The sequence below is a fragment of the Bombina bombina genome, chromosome 7, assembly GCF_027579735.1.
Source record: "Bombina bombina isolate aBomBom1 chromosome 7, aBomBom1.pri, whole genome shotgun sequence".
Lineage (NCBI taxonomy): Eukaryota > Metazoa > Chordata > Amphibia > Anura > Bombinatoridae > Bombina > Bombina bombina.
This window is the reverse complement of record NC_069505.1, coordinates 429,206,976-429,220,563: the sequence shown is the minus strand read 5'-3', so window position 1 is coordinate 429,220,563 and position 13,588 is coordinate 429,206,976. Positions and strand designations below refer to the sequence as shown.

General features: G+C 42.7%; 1 protein-coding gene across 1 annotated transcript in view; it reads left to right on the top strand.

Annotated features, from left to right (window-relative positions):
• The window catches only part of MEI1 (meiotic double-stranded break formation protein 1), a 1,068,659-nt gene that overhangs the window by 992,596 nt on the left and 62,475 nt on the right, over window positions 1-13,588 (top strand). Inside the window, 1 exon segment of the mRNA XM_053689435.1 lies at window positions 9,186-9,289. Within this exon segment, the coding sequence (XP_053545410.1) occupies window positions 9,186-9,289 (104 nt within the window).

Sequence of the window (13,588 nt, the reverse complement as noted above, 5' to 3'; positions counted from 1 at the left end):
TGAATAAATATTTGGGCATTATTTTCCACTTGGCAGTTTTTTGCTTTAATTGTGACAGTTTCGTTTCTCTTCACTGCTGTGTGGGAGAGGGAGGGGCCGTTTTTGGCGCTCTTTGCTACGCATCAAAAAATTCCAGTCAGCTACTTTTATATTTCCTGCATGATCCGGTTCATCTCTGACAGATCTCAGGGGTCTTCAAACTTCTTTGAAGGGAGGTAAATTCTCTCAGCAGAGCTGTGAGAATTCTTATAGTGACTGTGAATAAAAAACGTTGTTTTGTTTTCTTATGTACAAATTTAATTAGTGTTGTTTTTTTACTAATGGGAACAAACCTTTGCTAAAAGTTGTGTTGTTTTAAAGTTTGATGCTATAACTGTTTTTCAGTTCATTATTTCAACTGTCATTTAATCGTTAGTACCTCTTTGAGGCACAGTGCGTTTTTTTGCTAAAAAAGATTATAACCAAGTTGTAAGTTTTTTTGCTAGTGTGTTAAACATGTCTGACTCAGAGGAAGATATCTGTGTCATTTGTTCCAATGCCAAGGTGGAGCCCAATAGAAATTTATGTACTAACTGTATTGATGCTACTTTAAATAAAAGTCAATCTGTACAATGTGAACAAATTTCACCAAACAGCGAGGGGAGAGTTATGCCGACTAACTCGCCTCACGCAACAGTACCTGCATCTCCCGCCCGGGAGGTGCGTGATATTTTGGCGCCTAGTACATCTGGGCGGCCATTACAGATAACATTACAAGATATGGCTACTGTTATGACTGAAGTTTTGTCTAAATTACCAGAACTAAGAGGCAAGCGTGATCACTCTGGGGTGAGAACAGAGTGCGCTGACAATGCTAGGGCCATGTCTGATACTGCGTCACAGCTCGCAGAGCATGAGGACGGAGAGCTTCATTCTGTGGGTGACGGTTCTGATCCAAACAGATTGGACTCAGATATTTCAAATTTTAAATTTAAATTGGAGAACCTCCGTGTACTACTAGGGGAGGTCTTAGCAGCTCTCAACGATTGTAACACCGTTGCAATACCAGAGAAACTGTGTAGGTTGGATAAATACTTTGCGGTACCGGCGAGTACTGACGTTTTTCCTATACCTAAGAGACTAACTGAAATTGTTACTAAGGAGTGGGATAGACCCGGTGTGCCGTTCTCACCCCCTCCAATATTTAGAAAGATGTTTCCAATAGACGCCACCACTCGGGACTTATGGCAAACGGTTCCCAAGGTGGAGGGAGCAGTTTCTACTTTAGCTAAGCGTACCACTATCCCGGTGGAGGATAGCTGTGCTTTCTCAGATCCAATGGATAAAAAATTAGAGGGTTACCTTAAGAAAATGTTTGTTCAACAAGGTTTTATATTACAACCCCTTGCATGTATCGCGCCGATTACGGCTGCGGCAGCATTTTGGATTGAGTCGCTTGAAGAGAACCTTAGTTCCTCTACGCTAGACGACATTACGGACAGGCTTAGAGTCCTTAAACTAGCTAATTCTTTCATTTCGGAGGCCGTAGTACATTTAACCAAACTTACGGCTAAGAACTCAGGATTCGCCATACAGGCACGCAGGGCACTGTGGCTAAAATCCTGGTCAGCTGATGTTACTTCTAAGTCCAAATTACTTAATATACCTTTCAAGGGGCAGTCCTTATTCGGGCCCGGTTTGAAAGAAATTATCGCTGACATTACGGGAGGTAAGGGCCACGCCCTACCTCAAGACAAGGCCAAAGCTAAGGCTAGACAGTCTAATTTTCGTCCCTTTCGGAATTTCAAGACAGGAGCAGCATCAACCTCCACTGCACCAAAACAGGAAGGAGCTGTTGCTCGTTACAGGCAAGGCTGGAAGCCTAACCAGTCCTGGAACAAAAGCAAGCAGGCCAGGAAACCTGCTGCTGCCCCAAAGACAGCATGAACCGAGAGCCCCCGATCCGGGACCGGATCTAGTAGGGGGCAGACTCTCTCTCTTCGCCCAGGCCTGGGCAAGAGATGTTCAGGATCCCTGGGCACTAGAGATCATATCTCAGGGATACCTTCTAGACTTCAAATTATCTCCCCCAAGAGGGAGATTTCATCTGTCAAGGTTGTCAACAAACCAGATAAAGAAAGAAGCGTTTCTACGCTGCGTACAAGATCTGTTAACAATGGGAGTGATCCATCCAGTTCCGTGGTCGGAACAAGGACAAGGGTTCTACTCAAACCTGTTTGTGGTTCCCAAAAAAGAGGGAACTTTCAGGCCAATCTTAGATTTAAAGACTCTAAACAAATTCCTAAGAGTTCCATCGTTCAAAATGGAAACTATTCGGACAATCTTACCCATGATCCAAGAGGGTCAGTACATGACCACAGTGGATTTAAAGGATGCTTACCTTCACATACCGATCCACAAAGATCATCACCGGTATCTAAGGTTTGCCTTCTTAGACAGGCACTACCAGTTTGTAGCTCTTCCATTCGGATTGGCTACGGCTCCAAGAATCTTCACAAAGGTTCTGGGTGCCCTTCTAGCGGTACTAAGACCGCGAGGGATTTCGGTAGCTCCGTACCTAGACGACATTCTAATACAAGCTTCAAGCTTTCAAACTGCCAAGTCTCATACAGAGTTAGTTCTGGCATTTCTAAGGTCGCATGGATGGAAAGTGAACGAAAAGAAGAGTTCTCTCTTTCCTCTCACAAGAGTTCCATTCTTGGGGACTCTTATAGATTCTGTAGAAATGAAGATTTACCTGACAGAAGACAGGTTAACAAAACTTCAAAATGCATGCCGCGTCCTTCATTCCATTCAACACCCGTCAGTAGCTCAATGCATGGAGGTGATCGGCTTAATGGTAGCGGCAATGGACATAGTACCTTTTGCACGCCTACACCTCAGACCGCTGCAATTATGCATGCTAAGTCAGTGGAATGGGGATTACTCAGATTTGTCCCCTACTCTGAATCTGAATCAAGAGACCAGAAATTCTCTTCTATGGTGGCTTTATCGGCCACACCTGTCCAGGGGGATGCCATTCAGCAGGCCAGACTGGACAATTGTAACAACAGACGCCAGCCTACTAGGTTGGGGCGCTGTCTGGAATTCTCTGAAGGCTCAGGGACTATGGAATCAGGAGGAGAGTCTCCTACCAATAAACATTCTGGAATTGAGAGCAGTTCTCAATGCCCTTCTGGCTTGGCCCCAGTTAACAACTCGGGGGTTCATCAGGTTTCAGTCGGACAACATCACGACTGTAGCTTACATCAACCATCAGGGAGGGACAAGAAGCTCCCTAGCAATGATGGAAGTATCAAAGATAATTCGCTGGGCAGAGTCTCACTCTTGCCACCTGTCAGCAATCCACATCCCGGGAGTGGAGAACTGGGAGGCGGATTTCTTGAGTCGCCAGACTTTTCATCCGGGGGAGTGGGAACTTCATCCGGAGGTCTTTGCCCAAATACTTCGACGTTGGGGCAAACCAGAGATAGATCTCATGGCGTCTCGCCAGAACGCCAAACTTCCTCGCTACGGGTCCAGATCCAGGGATCCGGGAGCAGTTCTGATAGATGCTTTGACAGCACCTTGGAACTTCAGGATGGCTTATGTGTTTCCACCCTTCCCGCTGCTTCCTCGATTGATTGCCAAAATCAAACAGGAGAGAGCATCAGTAATTCTAATAGCACCTGCTTGGCCACGCAGGACTTGGTATGCAGATCTAGTGGACATGTCATCCTGTCCGCCTTGGTCTCTACCTCTAAGACAGGACCTTCTGATACAGGGTCCATTCAAACATCAAAATCTAACTTCTCTGAAGCTGACTGCTTGGAAATTGAACGCTTGATTTTATCAAAACGTGGTTTTTCTGAGTCGGTTATTGATACCCTGATTCAGGCTAGGAAGCCTGTTACCAGAAGGATTTACCATAAAATATGGCGGAAATACCTATACTGGTGCGAATCCAAGGTTACTCCTGGAGTAAGGTTAGGATCGCTAGGATATTGTCTTTTCTACAAGAAGGTTTAGAAAAGGGTTTATCAGCTAGTTCATTAAAGGGACAGATTTCAGCTCTGTCCATCTTGTTACACAGACGTCTGTCAGAAAATCCAGACGTCCAATCCTTTTGTCAGGCTTTAGCTAGGATCAAGCCTGTGTTTAAAGCTGTTGCTCCACCATGGAGTTTAAACTTAGTTCTTAACGTTTTACAGGGTGTTCCGTTTGAACCCCTTCATTCCATTGATATAAAATTGTTATCTTGGAAAGTTCTGTTTTTAATGGCTATTTCCTCGGCTCGAAGAGTCTCTGAGTTATCAGCCTTACATTGTGATTCCCCTTATCTGATTTTTCACTCAGACAAGGTAGTTCTGCGTACTAAACCTGGGTTCTTACCTAAGGTAGTCACTAACAGGAACATCAATCAAGAGATTGTTGTCCCATCCTTGTGTCCAAATCCTTCTTCAAAGAAGGAACGTCTTTTACACAATCTGGATGTAGTTCGTGCCCTCAAGTTCTACTTGCAGGCAACTAAAGATTTTCGCCAAACTTCTTCCTTGTTTGTCGTTTACTCTGGACAGAGGAGAGGTCAAAAAGCTTCTGCTACCTCTCTCTCTTTTTGGCTTCGTAGCATAATACGTTTAGCCTATGAGACTGCTGGACAGCAGCCTCCTGAAAGAATTACAGCTCACTCCACTAGAGCTGTGGCTTCCACTTGGGCCTTTAAGAATGAGGCCTCTGTTGAACAGATTTGCAAGGCTGCAACTTGGTCTTCGCTTCATACTTTTTCCAAATTTTACAAATTTGACACTTTTGCTTCTTCGGAGGCTATTTTTGGGAGAAAGGTTCTTCAGGCAGTGGTTCCTTCTGTATAATGAGCCTGCCTATCCCTCCCGTCATCCGTGTACTTTTGCTTTGGTATTGGTATCCCAGAAGTAATGATGACCCGTGGACTGATCACACATAACAGAAGAAAACATAATTTATGCTTACCTGATAAATTCCTTTCTTCTGTTGTGTGATCAGTCCACGGCCCGCCCTGTTTTAAGGCAGGTAAATATCTTTTAAATTATACTCCAGTCACCACTTCACCCTTGGTTACTCCTTTCTCGTTGATTCTTGGTCGAATGACTGGGACTGACGTAGAGGGGAGGAGCTATATGCAGCTCTGCTGGGTGAATCCTCTTGCATTTCCTGTTGGGGAGGAGTTATATCCCAGAAGTAATGATGACCCGTGGACTGATCACACAACAGAAGAAAGGAATTTATCAGGTAAGCATAAATTATGTTTTTTCCCCTTTCCTAATGATGTGCTGGTGGCAGTGCCTTGTAAGAAAGAAGGGCCAAGGGGTCCTCAATGTAAGGTAGATGCAGGGGGGTTTTCAGCACAGAGGCAGTATCAGCAGGGGCCAGGGCTTCCCTAACTAAGCCTTGCGCTCAAGATTTAGTGACATCATTATTGGCGTACAGTGCTGCGCCGTGCACAGGCTTTAACAGTCTTTCAGACTTTAACCCTCGACCACCCACAGTGCTTCCCCCATTTGAAGAACACTTACAGCAGAACAGTGGGTGCTAGAGTGGTACTGAGCATCTCACTGGATTATCTCTAATTGCCAGCTACGGACTGAAGCCCATTTGTGATGCACATGGATGGTTTATTTGTGGTCGTGCTTGAGTGATATGGTAATGAAGGGATCTGGTGCCAGAAGTGAGCAACAGCACAGTGCTGGCCGAGGGAAGAGCAGCTCCAAGCCAGCTCCGGTGTGACAGCCAGGGAGCACCACACACAACCAGGCGCAGTGCAGCTGAGCTGACAAGTAAGCAACTTCCATCCCTGTCTGTCGCTGTACAGTTATGACAGTGAGCGCTAACTGCGTGCACTGATTGTGCTACAGATAGGCGAGCCCTTCAGCACAAGTGTTCTGAATGGTGACATATTTGGGTTATTTATTTTCAGCCAAAATGTTATGCTGTGGTGCTTGTTATTTAGGAAATGGCATTTGCTACATATATTTTGGATGTATACTGTATATATATTTATATATACGCCATATATATTTATATATATATATATATATATATATATATATATAAATATATAATATTTTTTTTTTTATTACTTCGGGGGAGGGGGGTGACACCATGAGTTACTGCACCGGGTGACACCAAGCCTAGTGACGGCACTGTTCGATCGTGTTGATTTCTGTCCGCCACCTCAGAGCAGGTGGACAGGTTATGGAGCGGCAGTCTTTAGACCGCTGCTTCATAACTTCTGTTTCCGGCGAAAAACATAGGGCCTCAAGCTCCATACGGAGCTTGATAAATTGACCCCATAGTGCGCAACATGGCAAAGTAATAACTAGATATAACTGGGCAGTAACCCAAACAAGAAAATCTGTGGCTCTTGTGAGAAAAGGAGACGCATCTTATGCAACTAAACCCCCTGTTGTGTGCCGGGTCCTTTATAACAATTTCATGTGTTAGCTGTTTACGCAGCGTTGACATGACATGTAAGAGAATGTGTGTTGCTGATAATAAAAACACCATTATAACCAGTAAGGTTATTGGTTCCTTTTCAGGTTCTGATGAGCAATGAAATAACACATGCCCAGGGGTATAATAAGTTTTTGTGCTGCCCCTCAAACCACCTCATCCCCAACAAATTTAGCTCTTATTTATATCATGTATTTCTCATAACTGGAGACCAGTGACCCATGGAGGCGGTATGGCCTCCCCAAACAGACAACCAGGGATCACTGATTTGTAATAAAATAAAACATCTGTATACGTATAATAGAAGTGGGAAGGCAACCCATAAAACTGCCCTTGGCACAGAGATAGTATAACCCAAATATGCACCTGTAAATAATAATGTTTTGTTCTTTGTTTTTTCCGGCTGGGGACAATCTGGGCTGGGTTCACTCAGTCTGTTGGCAGGTCAGAATGGTCAATTGGTATGTCTTGGTAGTCCAGTGGCATGGCTGGGCATTTTCTGAATAGGATTTAGGGTGGTCCTCAGTTTCCTCTGGAAGGATACAGGTGACAACTACGTGTCCAAGTCTTGTCCAGTAATGAGCTAGCAATGTCATCTTTTATTTATTCAGCCTGCTGATTGCTTATCCTTAACTTATAACTAGATGTCACACATTTCCAATCTGCTGACTGAGGCAGATCAAAATTCAATGAGGCCCCAAGGCCTATAAAGTAGCTGGAACTTTCATCTAAAATAAATCACTAGATCAATTACTTATTGAGTTTGCTGTAGTAGCCTAAACACTTTGAGAATGCATGATAGCCGAAGTGTTATTATAGAACTGACCATATTGGTACTGCAGATACCAACATCACTTGGATCACTAGAATAAGGAGGTTTATAAACTGCCTAATGCAGAATCATTTGTTTGTGGCCAAAAACTCTACTTTGCACCTGGGCTCTCTGGTTATACATCCATGGGTTTATTCTAACTGTTATTCAACCTATGCTCTTTTTGGGCTAGATTACAAGTGGCGCACTATTGTTCGCATGGGATGCGATAAGCAATATCATGACAACTAACTAACTTGCATATTACAAGTTGAAAGCAAATGGTTGCAAACAAGCGCAAATATTTTTTGTGCTCAACGGATTAGCATGCCTGAAGACCGAGCATAAAGTGTAAAGGTTAAAAAAACTATTACACTCATATGCACTCATATACACTTTGGAGCCCTTTCCACTCATACATTTAAACATGAAAAATCCTATTTAATCAATTTTAACATTTTTAATATGGGTTTACTGTGTTTTTACTGTAAATATTTTACATTCCAATAAATTGACATTTCTATAAATATATATATATATATATATATATATATATATATATATATATATATACCTGTATATATTCATATAGGTATATGTATTTTGCAAAAATAATCATATATATATATATATATATATATATATATATATATATATATATAAATATATATTTAAATAAATAGAACATTTTCCGAGAAGAACATTGGAATGTAAATTATTCATAACTACATTCGGGTTTAGCGCGTGTCATGTTAGTACGTGAGCGATGTGGTTTTTTTAAAAGCGCTCTCTATTGAAGTCTATGGGAAGAATAGGTTAACGCAGTCGCGATATCCGTGCTCCTGAAGTCAGCGTGCATCAGGTTTTGCTCACACGCAAATGTTTTCCTTTCAACTTGTAATGCGTTTTCCAACCCACCTGCTTTAAAAGTTTACTTCTAGCTCTGTGCCTGGTTAGTTATCAGAACTGTGCAAACTGCCATCATTAGGGTTGCCAGGTGTCTAGTATACAAATGAATAGTCCAGTAATTTAAAGGGATAGTCTAGTCCAAAACAAACTTTCCTGATTAAGATAGGGCATGTAATTTTAAACAATTTTCCAATTTACTTCTATTACCAATTTTGCTTTGTTCTCTTGGTATTCTTAGTTGAAAGCTAAACCTAGGCGGTTCATATGCTAATCTCTAAGCCCTTGAAGGCCGCCTCTTATCTCAGGGCTTTTTGACAGTTTTTCACCACTAGAGGGTGTTAGTTCATGTGTTTCATATAGATAACACTGTGCTCACGCACGTGGAGTTCCTAGGAGCCAGCACTGATTGGCTAAAATGCAAGTCTGTCAAAAGAACTAAAATAAGGGACAGTTTGCAGAGGCTTAGATACAAGGTAATCACTGTGGTAAAAAATGTATTAATATAACTGTGTTGGTTATGCAAAAACTAGGGAATGGGTAATAAAGAGATTATCTATCTTTTAAAACAATAACAATTCTGGTGTAGACTGTCCCTTTAACAGACTGCCCAGTAAAATCTTCACAAAAATATTTCACACATCAATTTCCAGTTTTTTAAAGTCCCTAAATATTAGTTAAATGTAAAAGGTCTCCTTTACTTCAATGAACTACAAATATGGAGCAGAAAGAAGGGAGAGGCAGTTAAATGGCTTACTGTCAAACAAAGGTGTACAATTATTGTTACTGGCAGCCAAACGGTAAAATGACTTCCTAGTAGTGAAAAATGTACATGGTAGGATCAAGAGCGGGGTCTAAAGTAGAGCTTTGGTGGTGGGAGCACTGCTTGACCCCACTGACCATTGTGCCTCTGGATTGTCCTGTATTTTGGGGGACAGCTGACAACCTTATTCATAATGGGTCTTCATTTGCCTATCTTTGTTTTGTTTTGTTTTTAAAGCTTCAGAACACAGAATACACTGCCGGACCAGCAGAGAAAGCAGCAGTGCGGGATCTCTTGAAAACCATAGGTTGTATGGATACTGCACTAACCTCAGACATATTGTATCCTTTACATACACCTGGTTGGACACCTATATTATGCACAGTGGACTGTTAAATGGGAATAATAGTGTAAAATGCAGTAATACTCTAGGGCAGGGGTATCAAGCTCATTGTATTCGGGGTCACTGGCCAAGTGTTCTTCTCCCATGGGGGCCACTTGAACAGAGTGAGTGCTCTGGAACTGGATATATTAGAAACTGGAAGTGACATTTACCCAAGTAGTAGTGCATGGTGGGAGTTGTAGTCCAAAATAGACATACACTGTGTATATTTATCTTGTGAGCACCAAGTGAAGTGATCATTCTGGAACTGGATAAAAAGTGGCAGTTATCCAAGCAGTGCATAACGGGAGTCTACGCTGGACAATGCTTGTATTTATATTTATCTTGTGTTTGCCTATATAGATCAACTTGTTACCTCTTAGAACCCTAAAAAAATGATGGTGCCAAATTCAATAATTTACTTAATAAGCAAGGGAGGGCCAGATTAAACTATCTTGAGGGCCACATATGGCCCCAGGGCCAGTACTTTAAGACCACTGCTGTAACAAGTACTGGGGTAGATTCCCTATAACATATTTATTATCTGTAACAAGTACCGGGTAGATTCCCTATGACATATTTATTATCTGCGCAATGTATTTCCTCCTTAATATGAGGAGAGTCCACGGCATCATTCCTTACTGTTAGGAAATACTGAACCTGGCCACCAGGAGAAGGCAAAGGCACCCCAGCCAAAGGGGCCTAGTTATCAAAGGGTCTACTTTACCTGCCTTCGCCGGTTCAATACGCCCGCCTAAGCTCGCCTACCATCGCCGCCGCCGACCTGCAAAATCTCACCTAAGTTATCAATAAAGCTGTCAAAAAGCTGCGCACCAAGTACGGGGCGATGAGCAGCGGACTGTGATAGTTATCACTCATCCGATCTCGCTGCTCTTCCGCTTTTTCCCAGCTTTATTGCTAGCCTGTCACTAAGCACCCACACTAAACTACACTGTTCTACCCCCTATACCGGCGCCCCGGAGCCCCCCGCAACGAAATAAAGTTATTAACCCCTAAACCGCCGCTCCTAGACCCAGCCGCAACACTTATAAATGTATTAACCCCTAAACCGCCGCTCCCGGACACCGCCGCCACCTACATTATACCTAGTAACCCCTATCCTGCCCCCCCCTATACCGTCGCCACCTATAATAAAGTTATTAACCCCTATCCTGACGATCCCGGACCTCGCCGCAACTAAATAAATAGTTTAACCCCTAAACCGTCGCTCCCGGACCCCGCCGCAACCTATATTAAATTTATTAACCCCTAATCTGCCCCCCCTACACCGTCGCCACCTATAATACATTTATTAACCCCTATCCTGCCCCCCCTACACCACCGCCACTGTAATAAAATTATTAACCCCTAAACCTAAGTCTAACACTAACCCTAACACCCTCCTAAGTTAAATATTAATTAAATAAATCTAAATAATATTTCTCTTATTAACAGAGGCCTAGATTTGGAGTTTGGCGTTAGCCGTGAAAACCAGCGTTAGAGGCTCCTAACGCTGGTTTTAGGCTAACTCCGGTATTTGGAGTCACTCAAAATAGGGTCTAACGCTCACTTTTCAGCCGCGACTTTTCCATACCGCAGATCCCCTTACGTAAATTGCGTATCCTATCTTTTCAATGGGATCTTTCTAACTCCGGTATTTAGAGTCGTGTCTGAAGTGAGCGTTAGACATCTAACGACAAAACTCCAGCCGCAGGAAAAAAGTCAGTAGTTAAGAGCTTTTTGGGCTAACGCCGGTTCATAAAGCTCTTAACTACTGTACTCTAAAGTACACTAACACCCATAAACTACCTATGTACCCCTAAACTGAGGCCCCCCCACATCGCCGCCACTCGATTAAATTTTGTTAACCCCTAATCTGCCGACCGCCACCTACGTTATCCCTATGTACCCCTAATCTGCTGCCCCTAACACCGCCGACCCCTGTATTATATTTATTAACCCCTAATCTGCCCCCCACAACGTCGCCGCCAGCTACCTACAATAATTAACCCCTAATCTGCCGACCGCAAAGCGCCGCCACCTACATTATAGCTATGTACCCCTAATCTGCTGCCCCTAACACCGCCGACCCCTATATTATATTTATTAACCCCTAATCTGCCCCCCACAACGTCGCCTCCACCTGCCTACACTTATTAACCCCTAATCTGCCGAGCGGACCGCACCGCTACTATTATAAAGTTATTAACCCCTAATCCGCCTCACTAACCCTATAATAAATAGTATTAACCCCTAATCTGCCCTCCCTAACATCGCCAACACCTAACTTCAATTATTAACCCCTAATCTGCCGACCGGAGCTCACCGCTATTCTAATAAATGTATTAACCCCTAAAGCTAAGTCTAACCCTAACACTAACACCCCCCTAAATTAAATATAATTTTAATCTAACGAAATTAATTAACTCTTATTAAATAAATTATTCCTATTTAAAGCTAAATACTTACCTGTAAAATAAATCCTAATATAGCTACAATATAAATTATAATTACATTGTAGCTATTTTAGGATTAATATTTATTTTACAGGCAACTTTGTAATTATTTTAACCAGGTACAATAGCTATTAAATAGTTAATAACTATTTAATAGTTACCTAGTTAAAATAATAACAAAATTACCTGTAAAATAAATCCTAACCTAAGTTACAATTAAAGCTAACACTACACTATCATTAAATTAATTAAATAAAATATCTACAATTACCTACAATTAAACCTAACACTACACTATCAATACATTAATTAAATACAATATCTACAAATAACTACAATGAAATAAACTAACTAAAGTACAAAAAATAAAAAAGAACTAAGTTACAAAAAATAAAAAAATATTTACAAACATAAGGAAAATCTTACAACAATTTTAAACTAATTACACCTACTCTAAGCCCCCTAATAAAATAACAAAGCCCCCCAAAATAAAAAAATGCCCTACCCTATTCTAAATTACTAAAGTTCAAAGCTCTTTTACCTTACCAGCCCTGAACAGGGCCCTTTGCGTGGCATGCCCCAAGAAGTTCAGCTCTTTTGCCTGTAAAAAAAAACATACAATACCCCCCCCCAACATTACAACCCACCACCCACATACCCCTAATCTAACCCAAACCCCCCTTAAATAAACCTAACACTAAGCCCCTGAAGATCTTCCTACCTTATCTTCACCATACCAGGTTCACCGATCGGTCCAGAAGAGCTCCTCCGATGTCCTGATCCAAGCCCAAGCGGGGGGCTGAAGATGTCCATGATCCGGTAGAAGTCTTCATCCAAGCGGGGCAGAAGAGGTCTTCCATCCGATTGAAGTCTTCATCCAAGCGGCATCTTCTATCGTCATCCATCCGGAGCGGAGCGGCAGCATCCTGAAGACCTCCGACGCGGAACATCCATCCTGGCCGACGACTGAACGACGAATGACGGTTCCTTTAAATGACGTCATCCAAGATGGCGTCCCTCGAATTCCGATTGGCTGATAGGATTCTATCAGCCAATCGGAATTAAGGTAGGAATATTCTGATTGGCTGATGGAATCAGCCAATCAGAATCAAGTTCAATCCGATTGGCTGATCCAATCAGCCAATCAGATTGAGCTCGCATTCTATTGGCTGTTCCGATCAGCCAATAGAATGCGAGCTCAATCTGATTGGCTGATTGGATCAGCCAATCGGATTGATCTTGATTCTGATTGGCTGATTCCATCAGCCAATCAGAATATTCTTACCTTAATTCCGATTGGCTGATAGAATCCTATCAGCCAATCCGAATTCGAGGGACGCCATCTTGGATGACGTCCCTTAAAGGAACCGTCATTCTTCAGTTGGACGTCGCCGGATGAAGATGGGTCCACGGTGGAGGTCTTAAGGATGGAGCCGGTCCTCATCGGATGAAGATAGAAGATGCCGCTTGGAAGATGATGGTTGCCGGTCCGGATCTACTCTTCTTCCCGGATAGGATGAAGACTTTGGAGCCTCTTCTGGACCTCTTCAGCTGCCGGATGATGGATCGCCAGCCCCCGCTTGGGTTGGATGAAGATTTTGGAGCCAGGACCGATCGGTGAACCTGGTATGGTGAAGACAAGGTAGGATGATCTTCAGGGGCTTAGTGTTAGGTTTATTTAAGGGGGGTTTGGGTTAGATTAGGGGTATGTGGGTGGTGGGTTGTAATGTTGGGGGGGGGGTATTGTATGTTTTTTTTTACAGGCAAAAGAGCTGAATTCTTTGGGGCATGCCCCGCAAAGG